General features: G+C 38.6%; 1 protein-coding gene across 1 annotated transcript in view; it reads left to right on the top strand.

Moving 5' to 3' along the window:
• Nucleotides 1-17,287, top strand: part of LOC118025418 (lymphoid-restricted membrane protein) — a 72,190-nt gene that overhangs the window by 26,007 nt on the left and 28,896 nt on the right. Inside the window, exons 4-10 of the mRNA XM_035027829.1 lie at nt 3,631-3,814; nt 6,365-6,441; nt 6,532-6,610; nt 7,729-7,887; nt 11,012-11,129; nt 13,787-13,837; nt 16,690-16,767. Coding sequence (XP_034883720.1) covers nt 3,631-3,814; nt 6,365-6,441; nt 6,532-6,610; nt 7,729-7,887; nt 11,012-11,129; nt 13,787-13,837; nt 16,690-16,767 — 746 coding nt within the window. The remainder of the gene's footprint in view (nt 1-3,630; nt 3,815-6,364; nt 6,442-6,531; nt 6,611-7,728; nt 7,888-11,011; nt 11,130-13,786; nt 13,838-16,689; nt 16,768-17,287) is intronic.

Below are 17,287 nucleotides of genomic sequence, written 5' to 3'. Positions count from 1 at the left end.
CTCTCCTTTTCTGAATGATAGCCTTGCTGAATAGAGAGTATGCTTGGTTGCAGTTTTTTGTGTTGTTGTTGTTGTTGTTTTCAGCACTTTGAACATATATCATGCCACTCTTCTCTGGCCTGCCTAGTTTCTGCTCAAACATCAGTTGAGAGCCTTATGGGGTTTCCCTTGTATGTAACTGTTTTCTTTCTCTTGCTGCTTTTTTTTTAAAAAGGATTTATTTATTTATTTGAGAGTGAGAGAAAGAGAGAACGTGCACAGGAGGAGGGTCAAGGGAGAGAGAATCTTCAGCAGAGTCCCTGCTGAGCACAGCAGCCAACACAGGACTCATTCCCAGGGACCACCCCCCTCACCCAAGATCATGATCTGAGCTGAAATCAAGAGTCAGACACTTACCTGACTGAGCCACCAAAGTACCCATCTCCTGCTGCTTTTAAAATTCTCTCTTTATCACTACTTTTTGCCATTTTAATTACTATGTGTCTTGGTATGGACTTGCTTGAGTTGGTTTTGTTGTGCCCTCTCTGTGCCTCCTGGGTCTGGATTTGTGTTTCCTTCCCCAGGGTTGGAAAGTTTTCAGCTGCTGTTTCTTCAAATAAATTTTCTTCCCTTTTTCTCTCTTCTCCTTCTGGGATCCTTTAATATCGACATTATTACTTGATGGTGTCATTGAATTCCCTTAATCTATACTCATTATTAGTCTTTTTTCTTTCTCCTGTTCAACTAGATCTCTTTCCACTACTTTGTTCTCCAGGTCACTGATCCATTCTTCTGTTTCCTCTAGTCTACTATGTATTCCCTGTAGTGTGTTTTAAATTCCAAGTATTGAGTTATTCATCTCTGATTGATTCTTTTTTTTTTTTTTTTTAAGTAGGCTCCACACCCAGTGGAAGCTTGAACTCATGACCCTGAGATCAAGACCTGAGCTGAGGTCAAGAATCCAATACTTAACTGAACCACCCAGGCACCCCTCTGATTGGTTCTTTTTTATGTTTTCTTTCTCTTTGTTGAGGGTCTTATTGAGATCCTCCACTCTTTTCTCAAGTCCATTGGGTATCTTTATTACCATTACTTTAAATTCTCTAACTGGCATATTACTTACCTCTGTTTTATTTAGCTCTCTTGCTGTGATTTTGTACTCTTCTTTCATTTGGGACATATTCCTCTGTCACCTCATTTTGTCTAACTTTGTTTGTCTGTTTCTATGTGTTAGGAAACTCAGTTCCATCTCTTGCTCTTGAAAGAGGTGAGCTAATGAAGTGGAGGCCCTGTAGTGCCCTGCAGTGCAATGTCTCCTGTTCACCAGCAACTGACACTTCAGGAGTGTCTCCTATGTGTTTTGTGTGCACCCTACTGTCGTGGCTGAGCCACATTTGCCTTCAGTTCAGTCATCTGCAATAGTTCTCCTTCCTGTTTGGGCAGGATTTGGTCCCTGTGTGGTTAATGGGCTACTCTGGAACCACCTTTGGCTTGAGTTGGATCAGATTGGGTGTTCGCAAGAGCTGTGGTCACACAGAACTGTAAGGCTCTCTTCCTGTGTTGTCCCCTGAGAAGCTTTCTTTGGTGGGTGGGGCCTACAGTCAGACCAGATGTCTGCCCCCTGTCCACTTTTGGGGCCATAGTCAAACTGATGTATGTGGTTATCTTCCCCTCTCCCTGGGACAGGTGTCAGTTTGGAGTGGTGCTGGTCCCTATTGGGCTACTTGCACACTGCCAGGCATGGGGCACTGCTTTGGATGGATTCCTGCTGAAGGTATGTTGGATTGAGTGGGTCCACAGGAGAAAGCTGGGGTAGGGTCACTGTTAACATGCTAGGTGGAAAGAGTTCACACTGTGCAGGTTCCTGCAGGTGTCCATATATCTAGACTGGGCAGGGGGAAAGGCTGGTGCTTGCCAGCACTTTTTTTCTTGGAGGAGTCTCCCAATGGTCTCTGTCCCTCCTGCACATGTTCTAAAATTAGTAAATAAATCTTCCCATATATTCCAGGTGTTTTTCAGATTGCTACTTCTCTGTTATATCTCAGCAGTGTTGTTATCCTGTCTCTTAAGGGCAGGACTTCATTTCCTGTTGCCCTCCTGCTCTCCCAGAGCCATGCCTGCTGCTTTCTAAGGTTCTAGGTGTTAAACCCCACTGATTTTAAGAACATGCAAAGTTAAGCCCCTCTGGTTTTCAAAGCCAAATATTATGGGGATACATCTTCCCAATGGGGATCCCCCATGCCTGGGATGCCTGGTGTGGGGTGTGCTCCTTTTTGATCTCTGTGCCTGTGGTGTCCCTCCTTCCCGCGGACAGTCTCATGAGTCAGTCTGGTTCCCAATCATGTCTCTACCCTTCCTACCTTTTTTGATGTCACCTCTTTTCTACATTTAGCTGTGGAGAGTCTGTTCTGCCAGTGTTCAGGTTATTTTCTGGATTGTTTATACTGATGTGGGTGTTATCTAGATGTATCCATGGGCTGAAGTGAGTTTGGGATCCTCCTACTCTGCCATCTTCCCCAGATGTCCTACAAGTTTTATGGTTTTATATCTCACCAATTTGGCCCTTAATCCATTTTGAGTTTATTTTTGTTTGTGGTGTAAGAAAGTGGTCTAGTTTCATTCTTTTGCATGTAGCTGTCCAGTTTTCCCAGCAGCATTTTCTGAAGAGACTGTCTTTTCTCCATTATATATTCTTGCCTCCTGTGTCATAGATTAATTGATCATATAAGCATGAGTTTATTTCTGGGCTCTAGAGTCTGTTTTATTGAACTATGTGTCTATTTTTGTACCAGTACTATACTGTTCTGATTACTACAGTCTTATAATATAACTTAAAATCTAAGGTTGTGATGACTTCAGCTTTGTTTTTCTTTTTCAAGATTGCTTTGACTATTTGGGGTTGTTTGTGGTTCCATACATGTTTTAGGATTATTCTACTTCTGTGAAAGATGCTGTTGGTGTTCACTGAATGCTTTTTTTTTTTTTAAGATTTTATTTATTAGAGAATGAGAGAGAGAGAGAACATGAGAGGGAGGAGGGTCAGAGGGAGAAGCAGACTTCCTGCCGAGCAGGGAGCCCAATGCGGGACTCAATCCAGGGATTCCAGGATCATGACCTGAGCTGAAGGCAGTTGCTCAACCAACGGAGCCACCCAGGTGCCCTCACTGAATGCTTTTTAAAGAAAGAATGGGAAACACAAAAAAGAATGTGGCCTTTTGATTACTCTCACAAGTGATTATTCAGTATATATATCATGCATATTTAAACCTCACAACAACTATGTATGGTAGTTTTTATCATCCCCATTTCACAGATAAGGAAACTGAGGCTTAAAGAGATTTAGAAATTTTCCCAAATCTGCACACCTGGTACATTCCAGAGCACAAGGGTCCTGAAAGAGTTGAGCACTTCACTCTTCACTTTTAAAACATAATCTTAATACATCTTTCAAAAAGGATGCCTGGGTGGTTCAGCTGGTTAAGCGGCTGCCTTCAGCTCAGGTCATGATCCTGATGTCCTGGGATTGAGTCCCGCATCGGGCTCCTTGCTCAGCAGGGAGTCTGCTTCTCCCTTGCCTGCCACTCTTGCTTGTGTTCTCTCTCTCTCTCATTAAAAAAAAATACATCTTTCAAAATTAATTTCTTTCTTCCTAAGGTTCAGTTGGAGTTGCCAAGATAATAGATTACCTGAGACAAGCAAGTAGTCAAAATTCTGAAGATAGTGGACTTGAGGAGCTATGGAACATACTTGATCCTGAAAAGGGAGACCTACATGTGGACCTGGAAATTTTTCGTGCCATCATGAAAGAATGGATGGCTTGCTGTAGAAACAAATGGTAATCATTGGGGTGCCTGTGTGGCACAGTCAGTTGAGTGTCTGACTCTTAGTTTCAGCTCAGGTCATGATCTCATGGTTATGAGATCGAGCCCCGTGTCCAGCTCTGCACTCAGTGCAGAGTCTGCTTGAGACTCCCTCCCCCTCCCCCTCTCCCTCTGCCCCTCCCCCCTGTTCTTGAGCCCATGAGCTCTCTCTCTCTCTCTCTCATAAATAAATCTTTTTAAAAAATGGTAATCATAGTCCCAGCAGGATGCATATTCAGGTTCTGTTTTAACAACTGACTACAATTAATGCTAATCACTGTTTTTGTGTGTGTATGTGTTGATGGAAGTACTATAATCCAGTGCTCCTCACACTTTAGCATGTATTGGAATCACCTGAACTATTTATCATACCTGATTGTTGCCCCCCAACCATGATTCAGCAGGTCTGGGGTGAAGCCTGATAATTTGCGTTTCTAACATATTTCCAAGTGATAATGATGCTGAGGAGTGTATGTGTACACATGGGGGTGATAAGCATATTTTGAGAATGTATTATATTAATTATGTTAATCCTAATAACATCCATTTATTGTGATTAGGGGCAGCACATATTATTATGTTCTCACAAAGAATTGAGCTGACATAGGAGTGAAGCAAATTATTGATAATGACCGGCAAATCTCCAAATACATTTAAACACAGAGTGAGTGCCCTTTAGAGGTCAGTGAGGATAATTAGGCAGTGAATATAATTTGAAAGCCTAGGATAAAGAGAAGCTGAAGGGAAAAGGAAAAAAGTGGAATTGGAAAAAGAAAAAGAAGGAGAAGAGTATGCATGATGTCAGGTGTGCCTGGGTGGATCCTGGAGAAATTTTACCTTCTTTCACAGGAAGCCTAATTTCTCTGGCTTTAATCAGCCACCGATCTCCAGCTATCAGCTTATATATACTAGGAATTTTCTTAAATAACACTGCAAGCCTAAAAAGTGACAAAACTTGCTAGATTTCACGTAGGGTTAGGATGTCTAGATGACTTAAGATGACCAAAATGTTGTTTGCCAAGAACGAGTTAATCATGAAAGCAAGATAAATACATAAAAATATCTAATTTTACTAGTAATCAAAGGAATACAAATAAAGATGACATACCAGTTTTAAAAGAATAACTCTACCCCATGTTGTCAGGGCAGGTGGAGAAATAAGCCTCCTTTCATACAGTGTTGCTGGTAGTGCAAGTTGGCATGGTTTTTTCAAGAACGATTTAGGAATATATATCAAACCCTTAAAAATATGTGATGTATTTGGGCTAGTCATGTAACTTCAAGAAGAATAACCAACCATATATGTAGGTTTATGACAGTGATAAATAAAGGCAACTTACAAATTTTAAAATAGAGGGTCAGATTAATAAATTATAATACTTCCATTCACTAGAATCCTAAATAGTCACTCAAAATTATAATTAGATAAACATTTGAGAAGAGAAATATTCATATATATTTATTTCAAATATGACCATAAATACATATATGTATTATAAACCCATATTTATCAAGGAAAAATATGCATAAAGAAAGTTGGGAAGAATATATTCCAAAATGATTATCTTTCCATGATGGGTTCATCTTTCTGTTTTTTTCTTATGCATTTTCCCATTTTTCTAAAATACTTAGGTTTGTATAATAAAAGTATTAATAATCTATTATAAAATGGTGTGAGAGCAAAAGAAAAAAAAACTCCAATTTTTATAAAAAAGTAAAGAAAAATATGGGAGGTATAAGCACAAAATAGAAGAACAGAAGCTCAAATGGTGATAGGTATATAGCTATCAATAGTAAAGTGGTGCGTGAATTATTCTGACAGCCGTCGCACATTGAAACACAATGAGATGTTAGTACAGATCTAGAGAATTTTGTAGCTGTTCCAAAGAGATAGTCTAAGTATTTGGCATTTAGAAAGATTAAATAAAACTTAAAATCATAGTATAGAAACTCTTAAAAAGGAAATGGTTGAAACTTTAATATGTTTGAGGGTTAGAGCTAGAATTTGTGTGCTGGATAGTGGACTATATAGAGCTTTCCCCAAATTTCAGAAGTAAATGCTCAAAGTACAATTCATTTAGGTTCAACTTGGTTTTCCATGAGAAAGGAAAAATGATAGCACCATAAAAGTATTAGTTGCTCATGCCTTTTCCTTCCCAATTTTTCAAATCCCACAGCCTTGTTATCTCTGCAAACTTATTACGCCAAACTATGTTGACTTCCTAATCCCTTGAGACCTCCCATCCCCAATCATAACTGCTGCACATCATTACCTGCCTACTTCTGCATGCACATTTTCTTTTTCAGGTTAGATTAAAAGTTAATGGAAGATAGAGGTAATGCCTTAATTCTCTTTTCTATTACCCTATCTAAGCACAATGTCGAACTCCAAATAGTTGCTGAATGAATAGATAGTTTTAAAACTCAGAAATACCTGAATAGAGAAGTTACAGAGCACATCTGAAAAATTAGCTGAGCTTTGGGCTGGCAAAGAATCCTAGCTCATGGATTTTGTTTGGTTGCAGGGAAAGAATGCATGGTGGATCAGGTGGCACCGATGATTCTGTTTTTGAACAGGACAGCATAAAATCAAGTAGAGCAAGTATGCATGTGTTTCTTCCTGTTTGTTCTGCCACTTTCTTGTGGTTTGGAGAAATGGATTTTTCATAAAACACTCTTGTATGTGTTTCAGTTAAGATGACCACAGATAAAACAGAATGTACGTCATGGAGCTTCGAGGCTTTGGGTGGAGATATGTCTAAAGGAGTCTTGTAAGCATTCTTACTTGTAATGCTTTCTCAAGTACCTCTTATTTCTTTTTCTCATTTATTTCATAGGTCTACATGTTTTACTTACGATAAAGCCACTTAGCTTTGTGTATGTGTGTGTGTGTGGGGGGGGGTGGCTAACCAATCTTTTATTTAACTCTTGACTATTCTATCCCAATTGTATTAGAACTAATTTCACTAGGAGCACAATTTATATAAGACTAGTATTATATAAATTAACATTTCCTCACTAATAAAACCCTTCTCCTACATTAACTTCATGTGCTTTCCGTGGAAAACAAGTTCCATTTGAAGTAAAATTATGACATTGACCTTAAGCTCTTTGGGTGATTGTTTTTAAAGCATCTCTTTAATAGATACTTTTAGATATGAATGAGAAAGGCTGTTTTCTGCTAAAGGTGTGTAAGTTTTAGATATCAAGGAGAGGCAATTCTCTCTCTCCCTTATGTTCTCTTTGCTACTTTGGGTTTGCCCACGCAAAAATGTGTGGTAGGAGCCATGTACCCAAGCTGGGCTAAGCACTGGGATAAGATGGCAAAGAGGAAGAGAAGGCCTGGGACTCCATGAAACATGCGGTCTAGACTCTCACAGGGCCTGGGCTCTAATGTCAGGATCAAGGGTGACAAAAACATTAACACACTGTAGAAAATATTAGGAAAGATGAATACTAAACTGTGAGCTACAGGCTGCAAACCTAAGTCGCTAGGAATTGTTTCCTAGTTAAAGGCCTATTAAAACCTGCCAAGATCCCTTGGCTGAAAGAGTAACAATGTGTCAATTTATTTCAGAAGCTCTCATGACCCGGGCAGAAATGGAAACTCTTCATAGTAGGTGGAGGCAAGTGTTAGAAGCGAAGTGGAAAAGAATTAACAAAGCTGTGGCAGCTGACTTCACCACTGGCCGATGCTGAATATTTGGCAATTTTGGAAAAATCTCTGCTATCGTAACAATGCTTGAATAAATATTTATTATATAAATGGACTACACTTACTAGGATCGAAAGGGATAAAGTAGAAAGTTGCACAGTGATATATGCTTTATTTTGATCAGGAGGGATTGGAGATGTTGAAGATGATTCTCATTCATTCTTTCACCCACAGAGAAGTTTCTGATTTGATTACCTATGTAGCAGACCTGCATTTTCACAAGCAGAAACTGGAGGAGGAAAATAATAAGTTTAAATTGGCATTAGAAACCTTGGAAGAAGCTAACTGCCGATTATCAGAGGATTGTACTGAGCTACGCCATCAGATAAAAAGGTGACTCATAGAGAAGGGTACAGTGTGCTGGGAGCTTTCCCTTCTTAAAAAATCTGTTTTTTAAATTGGGTTATAACTCACATGGCATAAAAATTTACCCTTCTAAGGGGCACAATTCAGTGGTTTTTTTTACTGTATTTGCAAGGTTGTGCAGCCAGTTACCATGATCCAATTCATCACTCCTAAAAGGAAACCCATAGCTGTTAAGTGTCACTCCCCATTTCCCTTCCCCTCAGCCCCTGACAACCACTAATCTGCTTTCTGTCTCTATGGATTTACCTGTTCTGGCCATTTCACATAAGGAAATCATACAATATGTGGAATCATACAATATGTGACCTTTGTGTCTGGTTTCTTTTACTTAGCATAATGTTGTCAAGGTTCCATGTAGCATATATGGAACTACTTCGTTCCTTTTTGTGGCTGAATAATATTCCATTGTATGGACATACAGTTTTGTTTATCCATTCTTCAGAGAATGGATATTTGGGGGTATTTTCACTTTTTGGCTATTACAAATACTCCTGCTATGAACGTTTGTATACAAATTTCTGTGTGAACATTAGGCTTTTAGTTCTCCTTGGTATATACCTAGAAGGGAAATTGCTGTGTAGTGACTTAGAGTTAGAATCTTGAAGAACGGCCAAATTGTTTCCAAAGCAGCTGTACTATTTTAGATTTTTGCTAGCAATGTTTGGCAGTTCTTTTCTAGCAATGATATTCTTTATGTCATTCAAAGCAGTGTTGCCTATTTAAGACCAGTATACCTATTGACCAAGTGTGGATCTCTCCAGAGCATTCTGTGGTTCAGTTGAACTCTTACTCTATGCAAATTCCCACGCTAAGTACGGTTGACCCTTGAATAACAGATTTGATCTGCACGGGTCCACTTACACATGAATTTTCTTCAATACAGTACAATACTATAAATGTATTTTTTCTTCCTTATGATTTTCTTAATATTTTATTTTCTCTAGCTTACTTTATTGCAAGAATACAGTATATAATACATATAACATAGAAAATATGTGTTAATCAACTATTGATGTTATTGATAAGGCTTCCAGTCAACAGTAGGCTATTAGTACTTAAGTTTTGGGGGGAGTCAGAAATTACACATAGATATTTTAGGAGGGTTGGTGCACCTCACACCCATGTTGTTCAAAGGCCAACTATATTATGAGAGATTCATTGATAAGCCAGGTTTAAAATGTGATTTCAGGGTACATGATAAGGATGATGGATGATAAGAAAAGTTGTGACTTTAGCTTAAGATAAAAAGGGATAAAGGACCTAGGGGACATATCACATAGTATCAAGTACTGGTAAAATGGGTTGTGAGGAGATGCCTAAACTTCAGGGAGAAAAAGCAGCAAAGTTTTCACAAAGTCTGCAGTTACAGATGTTATAGGTCCTAAAATTTTGAACAGAAAAGTTCTAAGTTAACTTGAAAAGACAGTAAAGCATTCTGACCATGGATTCTTTCCCTCATAATTTTCGACCAGCCAGTCCAGCCTCCAAACCAATCTATAAAATAAAAAGAACTGCTTACCTTGAGTTTTCTCCATTCCACAATAGTTTTGTTTATTATTTATTTGAAATATAATAATTCAGAGTTTCTCTTAAAAATCTATGCCTTAATAAAAAGAAAAAAAAAATCTATGCCTTGAGAGGCGCCTGGGTGGCTCAGGCTGTTTAGCATCTGCCTTTAGCTTAGGTCATGATCTCAGGGTCCTGGGATCAAGCCCCGCATTGGGCTCCCTGCTCAGCAGGGAATCTGCTTCTCCCTCTCCCTTTGCCTGCCACTCCCCCTGCTTGTGCTCTCTCTCTCTCAAATAAATAAAATCTTAAAAAAAAAAATCTATGTCTTAGAGGAATCTACTACTTAGTTCAACAAAACATCATCTTTCATCTGGATCACTACAGCAGCCTCCTGATTCATCTCCCTGCCTTTCCAAAACTAGTGCCACATGGGCAGGAATGCTCTTCCTAAATGCTAGTCTGACCACATCATGTCCCTGCTTTAAACACTTCCATTGATCCCTATCACCTTCAGGATGAAATTCAATTTGCAGAGTCCTTTCTGACAGGGTTTCTGTTGCTGATCTCTACTCCCATTTTTCACTCTAGGTTCCAACAATATCTAAGTGCTTGCAGCCCTTCAATGGGCTGCTGTTTGCTCTCTCTCTCCCCCCACCCCTACCCTCCCATTATCTGAGCTGTCTGCCTTTTACACAGTGTCTACAGAACTTGGGTTCACTCTAATCTTGGTTCTTATCACACTATATTATAATTATGATGGTCTGTTTACCCTTCTGGTCTATAAACTCCAGGAAGGTAGAGTTCTCATGCTTGGACTCACTTTTGTCTTCTTCAGGGCCTAACATAATGCCTGGTACAGAGTTGGAGCTCCATGAACATTTGTTGAACGATCAGTGTAATTTCCTTAGCAAGGAAAAAAACGGTACCTTCTTTGAGATCTGCTCAGAAAACAGTCTATAATCCAGTGGGAATACAAATAAGCAATTCCATGATATGGATTACCATAATTCATTTAATAGGGTTTTTTGTTGTTGTTGTTGGACATTTAGGTAGTTTGGTATTATAAACAATGCTATAATAAACTTCTAAAGTAAAGTACATAGACACTATTTGTAATAATTTGTTTAGTTGTCCTCTCCTTCACTAGTATGTAACCTCTACAAGGGCAAGGACTGTGTCTCTTATTCACCATCATAGGCCTCTTTGCAGGATACAGCTCCTGGAACATGGTATTAGGCAATAAATAATTGTAGAATTGCATTAACTAAATATTATATCTTAGTGGAAGGAAAGAACCATGTGATCCAGCCAATGATGAATTTCAAAGAGAGACTCCAAATCTTTATCCTCAAGAATATGTTTGTTTCCTTCTATCTCTCTTGCCCCCACCACACTCCCCCCGAATCTCTTCCTTTTCTAAGGACTGTGAAAGATCATGGGTGTATTTTTACTATTGTTGGCATCTGGTTTAAGCCTTTAGTGGTTTTCAGCTTGGGTCCAAAAATAGTCCTTGGCTTTACTTTGTATCTTTGACGGTTATATTTGAGGTTTTGCTCACTGCCTCCCCCTCCCACCCCCACAGTGCCCACCAAGCTATTATGAGAACAAATCTGTTAAAAGAAGAACTGGAGGAACTGAAAATTAGTATGAATGCTTCTGAAGAGCAGAAGACCATGATTTTAGCCCAGAACAAACAATTAGTAAGTCAGCCAAGTAATTTGAAATTGGCATATAGTTTACATAACTGAAATCCAAGAGGGTTTATTTGGAGGCAAAAATCAGAAGTCAGGGGGACGCCTGGGTGGCTCAGTCAGTCAAGCGTCTGCCTTTGGCTCAGGTCATGATCCCAGGATCCTGGGATTGAGTCCTGCATCGAGCTCCCTGCTTGGCGGGGAGCCTACTTCTCCCTCTGCCTGCCGCTCCCCCGCTTGTGTTCTCTCTATCTCTCTGACAAATAAATAAAAACCTTTTTAAAAAATCAGAAGTCAAGGACGCCTGGGTGGCTCAGTCAGTTAAGCGTCTGCCTTCAGCCCAGGTCATGATCCCGGGATCCTGGGATCAAATTCCACGTCGGGCTCCTTGCTCAGCAGGGAGCCTGCTTCTCCCTCTGCTTCTCCCACTCCCCCTGCTTGTGCTCTCTCTCTCTCACTATCTCTCTCTGATAAATAAATAAATAAAATCTTAAAAAAAAATCAGAAGTCAGTAGACTGATGAATGAATTGGTAATACCTTAGAAAAGTAAAGGCAAATAGGATAGACTGTTTTTCTTTTCAGCCAAGATTAAAATTCTTTACAAAACTCAGTCATATTCACAATGGTTTCTGAAGATCTAGAAGATCTCTGGAATGCTTCCTGAAGTTGATAGGTGAATTCATAAATACCTGATACTAAAAACCACTTGAATTTTCTAAAAAAATAAATTCCCTATCAAATTTTCACCTTTTTCTCAGGTTTAAAAAAAAAAATCCATTATCTGAGTACTTACAGATTACTAAAAAGCCCCATAAATCAGTCCTTACACTAAATAAACACAGGCTTGAAATTTTTAGAGCAAAACATTGTTTAGACTAAGCTTTAAATTCAAGCTAAGTTTTAATTAAAAACTAAGTTAAACTGAATTGAAAACTGTTTCTAAATTGAGAATGTTAAATTATTGTCTAGAGCGTTAGTAATAATCTTCCAAATCCTGATATATTCCAGCAGTATTCTAGCATTGCTGACAATGGTGGGGTCGGATGAAAGTCATTCAGACTAATTCCTTTTTAGATCTATAAGCCATCAGGAGACTTGGGCTCCAGGCCTATGTCACTCCCACAACCAACACAGGTTAGCTTAGCTCTTGCCTCAGCACGAATGTGGGGACTAGACTCACTGAGTGTCAGGTAACTCTGCAAGTCTCTGAATGCAGTACAGGAAAGGCTCAGTTTGGGACCACAGAGGATCTTGTATGTGGAGGAAATGCTGAGAAATGAGCAAGTAGCCATTCTTGCGAGTCAGACTACTGACATCCAAGGCCTGACTCTAGCGACTGTGTAACTTTAGGCAAACCACGTAACCTCTTTCACCTTTAGCATCCTTACGTATAAAATGAAGATAACCGTACTACCTACCCTAGGGCTGGAGGGTTAAATAAGTTAATACGTGTAAAATCATCAATGTCCTTTTTCCTCCTAGGGCTCAATATTGTTAGTTGTGATTGTTACAAAGTCAGAATCCTAGATACACAATCCTAACCTTTTGCATTTTATAGTGTTTTACAATTTCAAAAGAATTTTTACTACTTTACCTCACTGGTCATAGAAATTCTGTGAGGTAAAAACAGAAGTTGATATTCTTCAGTTAAAAAAATTAATAGTTATAGGTGAAGTCCAGAAATGTTTTGATTCTTCAAAGTCAATTATCTAATAAACGTAGAGCTACGACTGAACTCAGGTCTTAAGATTCCAATTACGTGGTGTGTGTGTTCTTTCATTCTCATACCAATGACATCTTAACCTGAGCTGGTTCTCCTTTTATTTCTATGTTATAAAGGTAATACCTGTTCACTCTATAAAATGAGGAAATGCAGGGGTCCCTGGGTGACTCAGCCAGTTAAGTCTCCGACTCTTGATTTCAGCTCAGGTCATGATCTCAGGGTTGTGGGACTGAGCCCAGGGTTGGGCTCTGCACTGATCATGAAGCCTGCTTAGGATTCTCTCTCTCCCTCTCCCTCTGCTTCTCTGCCCCCCTCTTCCTCCCACCATAAGCATGTGCATGCGCACGCATGCTCTCTCCCTCTCAAAAAAAAAAAAAAATGCCTATTAACAAAAAATACCACAAAATCCTTAACTTATCCTACCCACAAGATTTGCTGTTAACATTTTGGCATTTATCTTGTCCTAGAATATTTTTTCTTCTTGTGGTTCTGAATTTTGGGCTCTTAAATATAAAATAGTTTTTGATATTCATATGTTCTGGTAATACTGAATCTGAGAATATCCACAGCTTCAAGTAGAAAGTTAGAACTTTTTGTGATTTCAAGGTGCCATTTAAATAGATGAATTCATACTACCTGTCATAAGTGGACAGTGGGAATGTAGCAGGGAAAGAAGCCAGGCTATTCCTTTTTTGTTTTTCCTCTTTCCCTCCCTATCAGATTGAGTCAAGCAGAAGAGTGATATCTTATAAATCCCAAGAAACTAGAAGCCAAAGGCTTAGCTTCATATTGAGAATATTTTCAGACTAAGCTCCTTTGTGATATGTCAATACCATGTTTAAAGTTGATAAAGAGAAAGAATGTCAGTAGCCTTAGAGGTAAATAAGTGGTATTTTCAAAAACTTCTAAATACTTTTTAATTCCTTTCTCTTAATGAATCAGGAGACAGAAAACCGGGCTCTGATTCTTAAGATTCGGATTCTCCAAGAAGAGGTATGCTGAAATTATTAAACACAGGTAGAGAAAAACATATGGAAATCATACAAGCATGAATTCTGACCCTGGATTAAACAGAAATCATGTGAATATTCAGACTCCTGTGAACAAAAAGACCAGTTTGCTTTGTCAAATGACAAGTGAGGAAGAGTGGATAGGACCTTCATGTCTGAACAGAAGTACATTATTGCCTTTGTAATTATCCATGGAAGAAATGGGGTTTAAGAAATTCAGATTTAAGATAAAATGAAATTAACCCATATAAAAAGTATACAAATCAAGAAGGAAAATGTAGACATTATTAATTTTCCATTATTCCACTGAACTAGCTGGAAAAAATCTTGAATCAAAGACCTAGTCACTGGGTCTGAAAGTCTGACTTTGGAAAAACCATTTATCTTTTTGGGGTTAATAATACCTATTCCCTACAGTTACTTTGGAGATTAAGATATTGCATATGAAGCTATTTGGTTAATCATAATGTACTTCATATGTGTTAGGAAATATTAGTAAAATATCTAAAAAGTCCTATGCCTTAAGTTTTTTAAGCAACAGAGTTAAAGCATTGAAGCAACAGGTAACAGAGCTACTTGTAAGTTAATATTTTGGAGGAAAATTTTCTATAAGTACCTTTTGAATGTTAAGTTTATGTATAGTTTTTTAATTGGGGCTTTTTATAAGTTTATCAGGGCTATTTATTAAGCTGTGATAAACAGTCTATGATGAAGAATTGTCTCAAATACGGGCCAACCAGACATTAAAGAAATTATATAGTGGGTTGGAAAGGAACAATTAAAAGATTGTCAAGAAACCCTACATTAGATTTAGACATGGTATAGCAACAAGGCCAGGTTTTCATGAAACCAGTGTTTTACAGTTAAGCTCTCAGTATAAGATATTTTTCTCCTCATATTTAAGATGACTGACTAGCATCAAAGAATTGTACAGAACTGAATTTAGAACTGAGGTAGAAGGAGGAAGATGTGGAACCCTTCGTCATGAGAGCATTGCAATTATTGATTTGCATTAGTAAAAGCATATAAATGTCACTACCAGCTGAGATTCCTTTGGGTGGTAGAAATCTGATGCACTGTGAGAGTAACAGCACAATAGCTTGGGTAGTTACATTCATTCAACACATACTTATTGGGAAACCTTTGTGAGCTAGGACGCACTATTCTAGGTGTTGATCATACAAGCTTACGTAGAAAAGCCCACGAGGAACTAGCATGTTAGGTGGTGATTAGTGCTATGGAGGAAAGAAAAGCAGAAAACAGAATTGCGGGACAGTGGAATTTAAAGGAAAAGTAGCCCTATGAAGTTAATCATTTGATCAGAACGAAAGGAGGTTTATCAGGGAAGGAGCATTCTAGGCAGAGGAAACTGTAGCTATAAGTCCTCAGGCTTAGGCTGCCAGCTCTTTTTGAGGGACAGCAAGGCCATTGTGGCTGGAGCAGAGGTAACAAGCACAAGAAGTACAGAGAGCTGCAGGGAGCCAGACCCACAGCATCTCATATAGGTATTGCGTGGACTCTGGCTGTTTCCACTGACTGAGTTGGGAGCTGTTGGACAGTTGTCAGCAGAGGAGAAATGTGATCTAATTTCTATTTTAACAAGATAACTCTGGCTGCTGGGTTTAAAATCAACTGTAGTGGGGCAAGGGAAGAAGTGGAAGACCAATTACGAGCCCTTGTAACATATAGGCATAAATTTATGGAGGCTGACTGCTGGAGAGAAGTGTTAGATCAGCAAATGCTTTATAACATATCCAAACATATCTATTATATGTTCTGGTGATATAGAAGTTCTCTTCTGATTGTTTCTAATGTCTCTGAGATAAAAGCAAAGTGATCAGCTGATAGTGAGGAAGTTGGAGGAAGTATTGGAAGTTCCAGGAGACAGAAGGGATGAAATGGGCCAGGAGTTGGCAAACTTTTTGGTAAAGGATCTGATAGTAAATATTTTTAGGCTTGCCTGGCTAAAAGGCCTTTGTTGTAACCACTCACTTCTGCCATTGTCATATGAAAGCGGCCACAGACAATATGAAAAAAAAATAGGCACCGTTGTGTTCTGATAAAGCTTTATTTACAGACCAGGTGGTCAGCTGGAGTTGACCTGTGAGGGTGCGGTGGGGTGGGGAAGTTGGTGTAATTTGCAGTTCCCTAATTTAAGCCAGGGGCCACATGAATGGATTAGGATTGTATGATATGATCACCAGTCAACCCTGAAGTTAAAAATTATGAATTGAATGTGTGACCTGTTGCTTCATTTGTATTTTTCTTTAACAATGTTTATCTGGAAGGGTGCTGTCATGGAGTGGGTGGCAAGCTGAAATTAAGCAAATACTAAGAAGTAGGTAGGGGAGAAGCAAGGGAATAGAGGGCAAGTGGAAGAGAGGTATTATAATGATTGACCATGGGAGAATTTAAGCTGATTAAAGAGGGGACTGAGTTCACAGGAAGGGAGTAGGATCAATGCAGGCTTCAGTGGGGACTGAAGGTTTGTTGGCTCTCAAAGAAGTAATCTGAAAAGAAGAAGTGGTGGTTGAAGAGTGAGATGTTTGCAATTAAAATAATGGAGGGGTCACATTTGCTGGGAATGAGAAGTCTGAAGATGAAGATGTGACTGGGGAGTGCATGGCCAAGGGGCCATGGAAGATAAAGGGACTCCCAAGAGTCCTGGATGGTCATGTTAAAAGGACCATGTTACTTTTGGATAAAGTCTAAAGTTTTGTCCCTTAATTTAAAATGGATTGTGATGTTAATGATGAAAATACCACTTCCTAAAAAAAACTTTGTTCTTTTATTTTTTTTGTCTAAATTTAAGAATATTATCTTCTTTTACATCAGAATACTAAGAACATTATGGATATATATAAATTGGAAAAGAAGATTGACGAGTTGTCTAAAACTGAGACAGAGCACCAAGTAAGCACTTCCCAAATACTGGTAAAATATTTTCTTTTGTCAAACCAATATTACTTTGTGAAGGTGTATATGACTCATTGACAAAGTAACCTTTGATTATAAATTTTGAAATTTGTGTTCCTCAATATGTCTGAATTACGGTGTATAAAACATGAAAGTTCCTCTCTCTTTTTAATGTAATGGCTTGACCTATAACACACATGCTATTAAATTCATCCACATAAAGTATGTAAGTCAGTAGTCTTAGTGTATATTCACAGAACTGTGCAACTATCATCAAATCCAAGTTTAAAACATTTTTATCATCCCAAAAGAAATCCCTTTAGCAGTCACTCTCCATTCCCCACCAACCCTAGACAACCACTATGGAGGTTTTTTGTCTCTATAATAGAGATTTACTTGTTCTGGACATTTCATATAAATGGAATCATATACACTGTGTGGTCTTTTGTGAATAGTTTCTTTCACTGAGCATAATGTTTTTCAAGGTTCATTCATGTTATAGCATATATCAATACCT

Source organism: Mirounga leonina, unplaced genomic scaffold, assembly GCF_011800145.1.
Source record: "Mirounga leonina isolate KUSES-001 unplaced genomic scaffold, KU_Mleo_1.0 Mir_201, whole genome shotgun sequence".
Taxonomy (NCBI): domain Eukaryota; kingdom Metazoa; phylum Chordata; class Mammalia; order Carnivora; family Phocidae; genus Mirounga; species Mirounga leonina.
The sequence above is the reverse complement of the archived record's forward strand: the minus strand, read 5'-3'. Positions and strand labels throughout refer to the sequence as shown.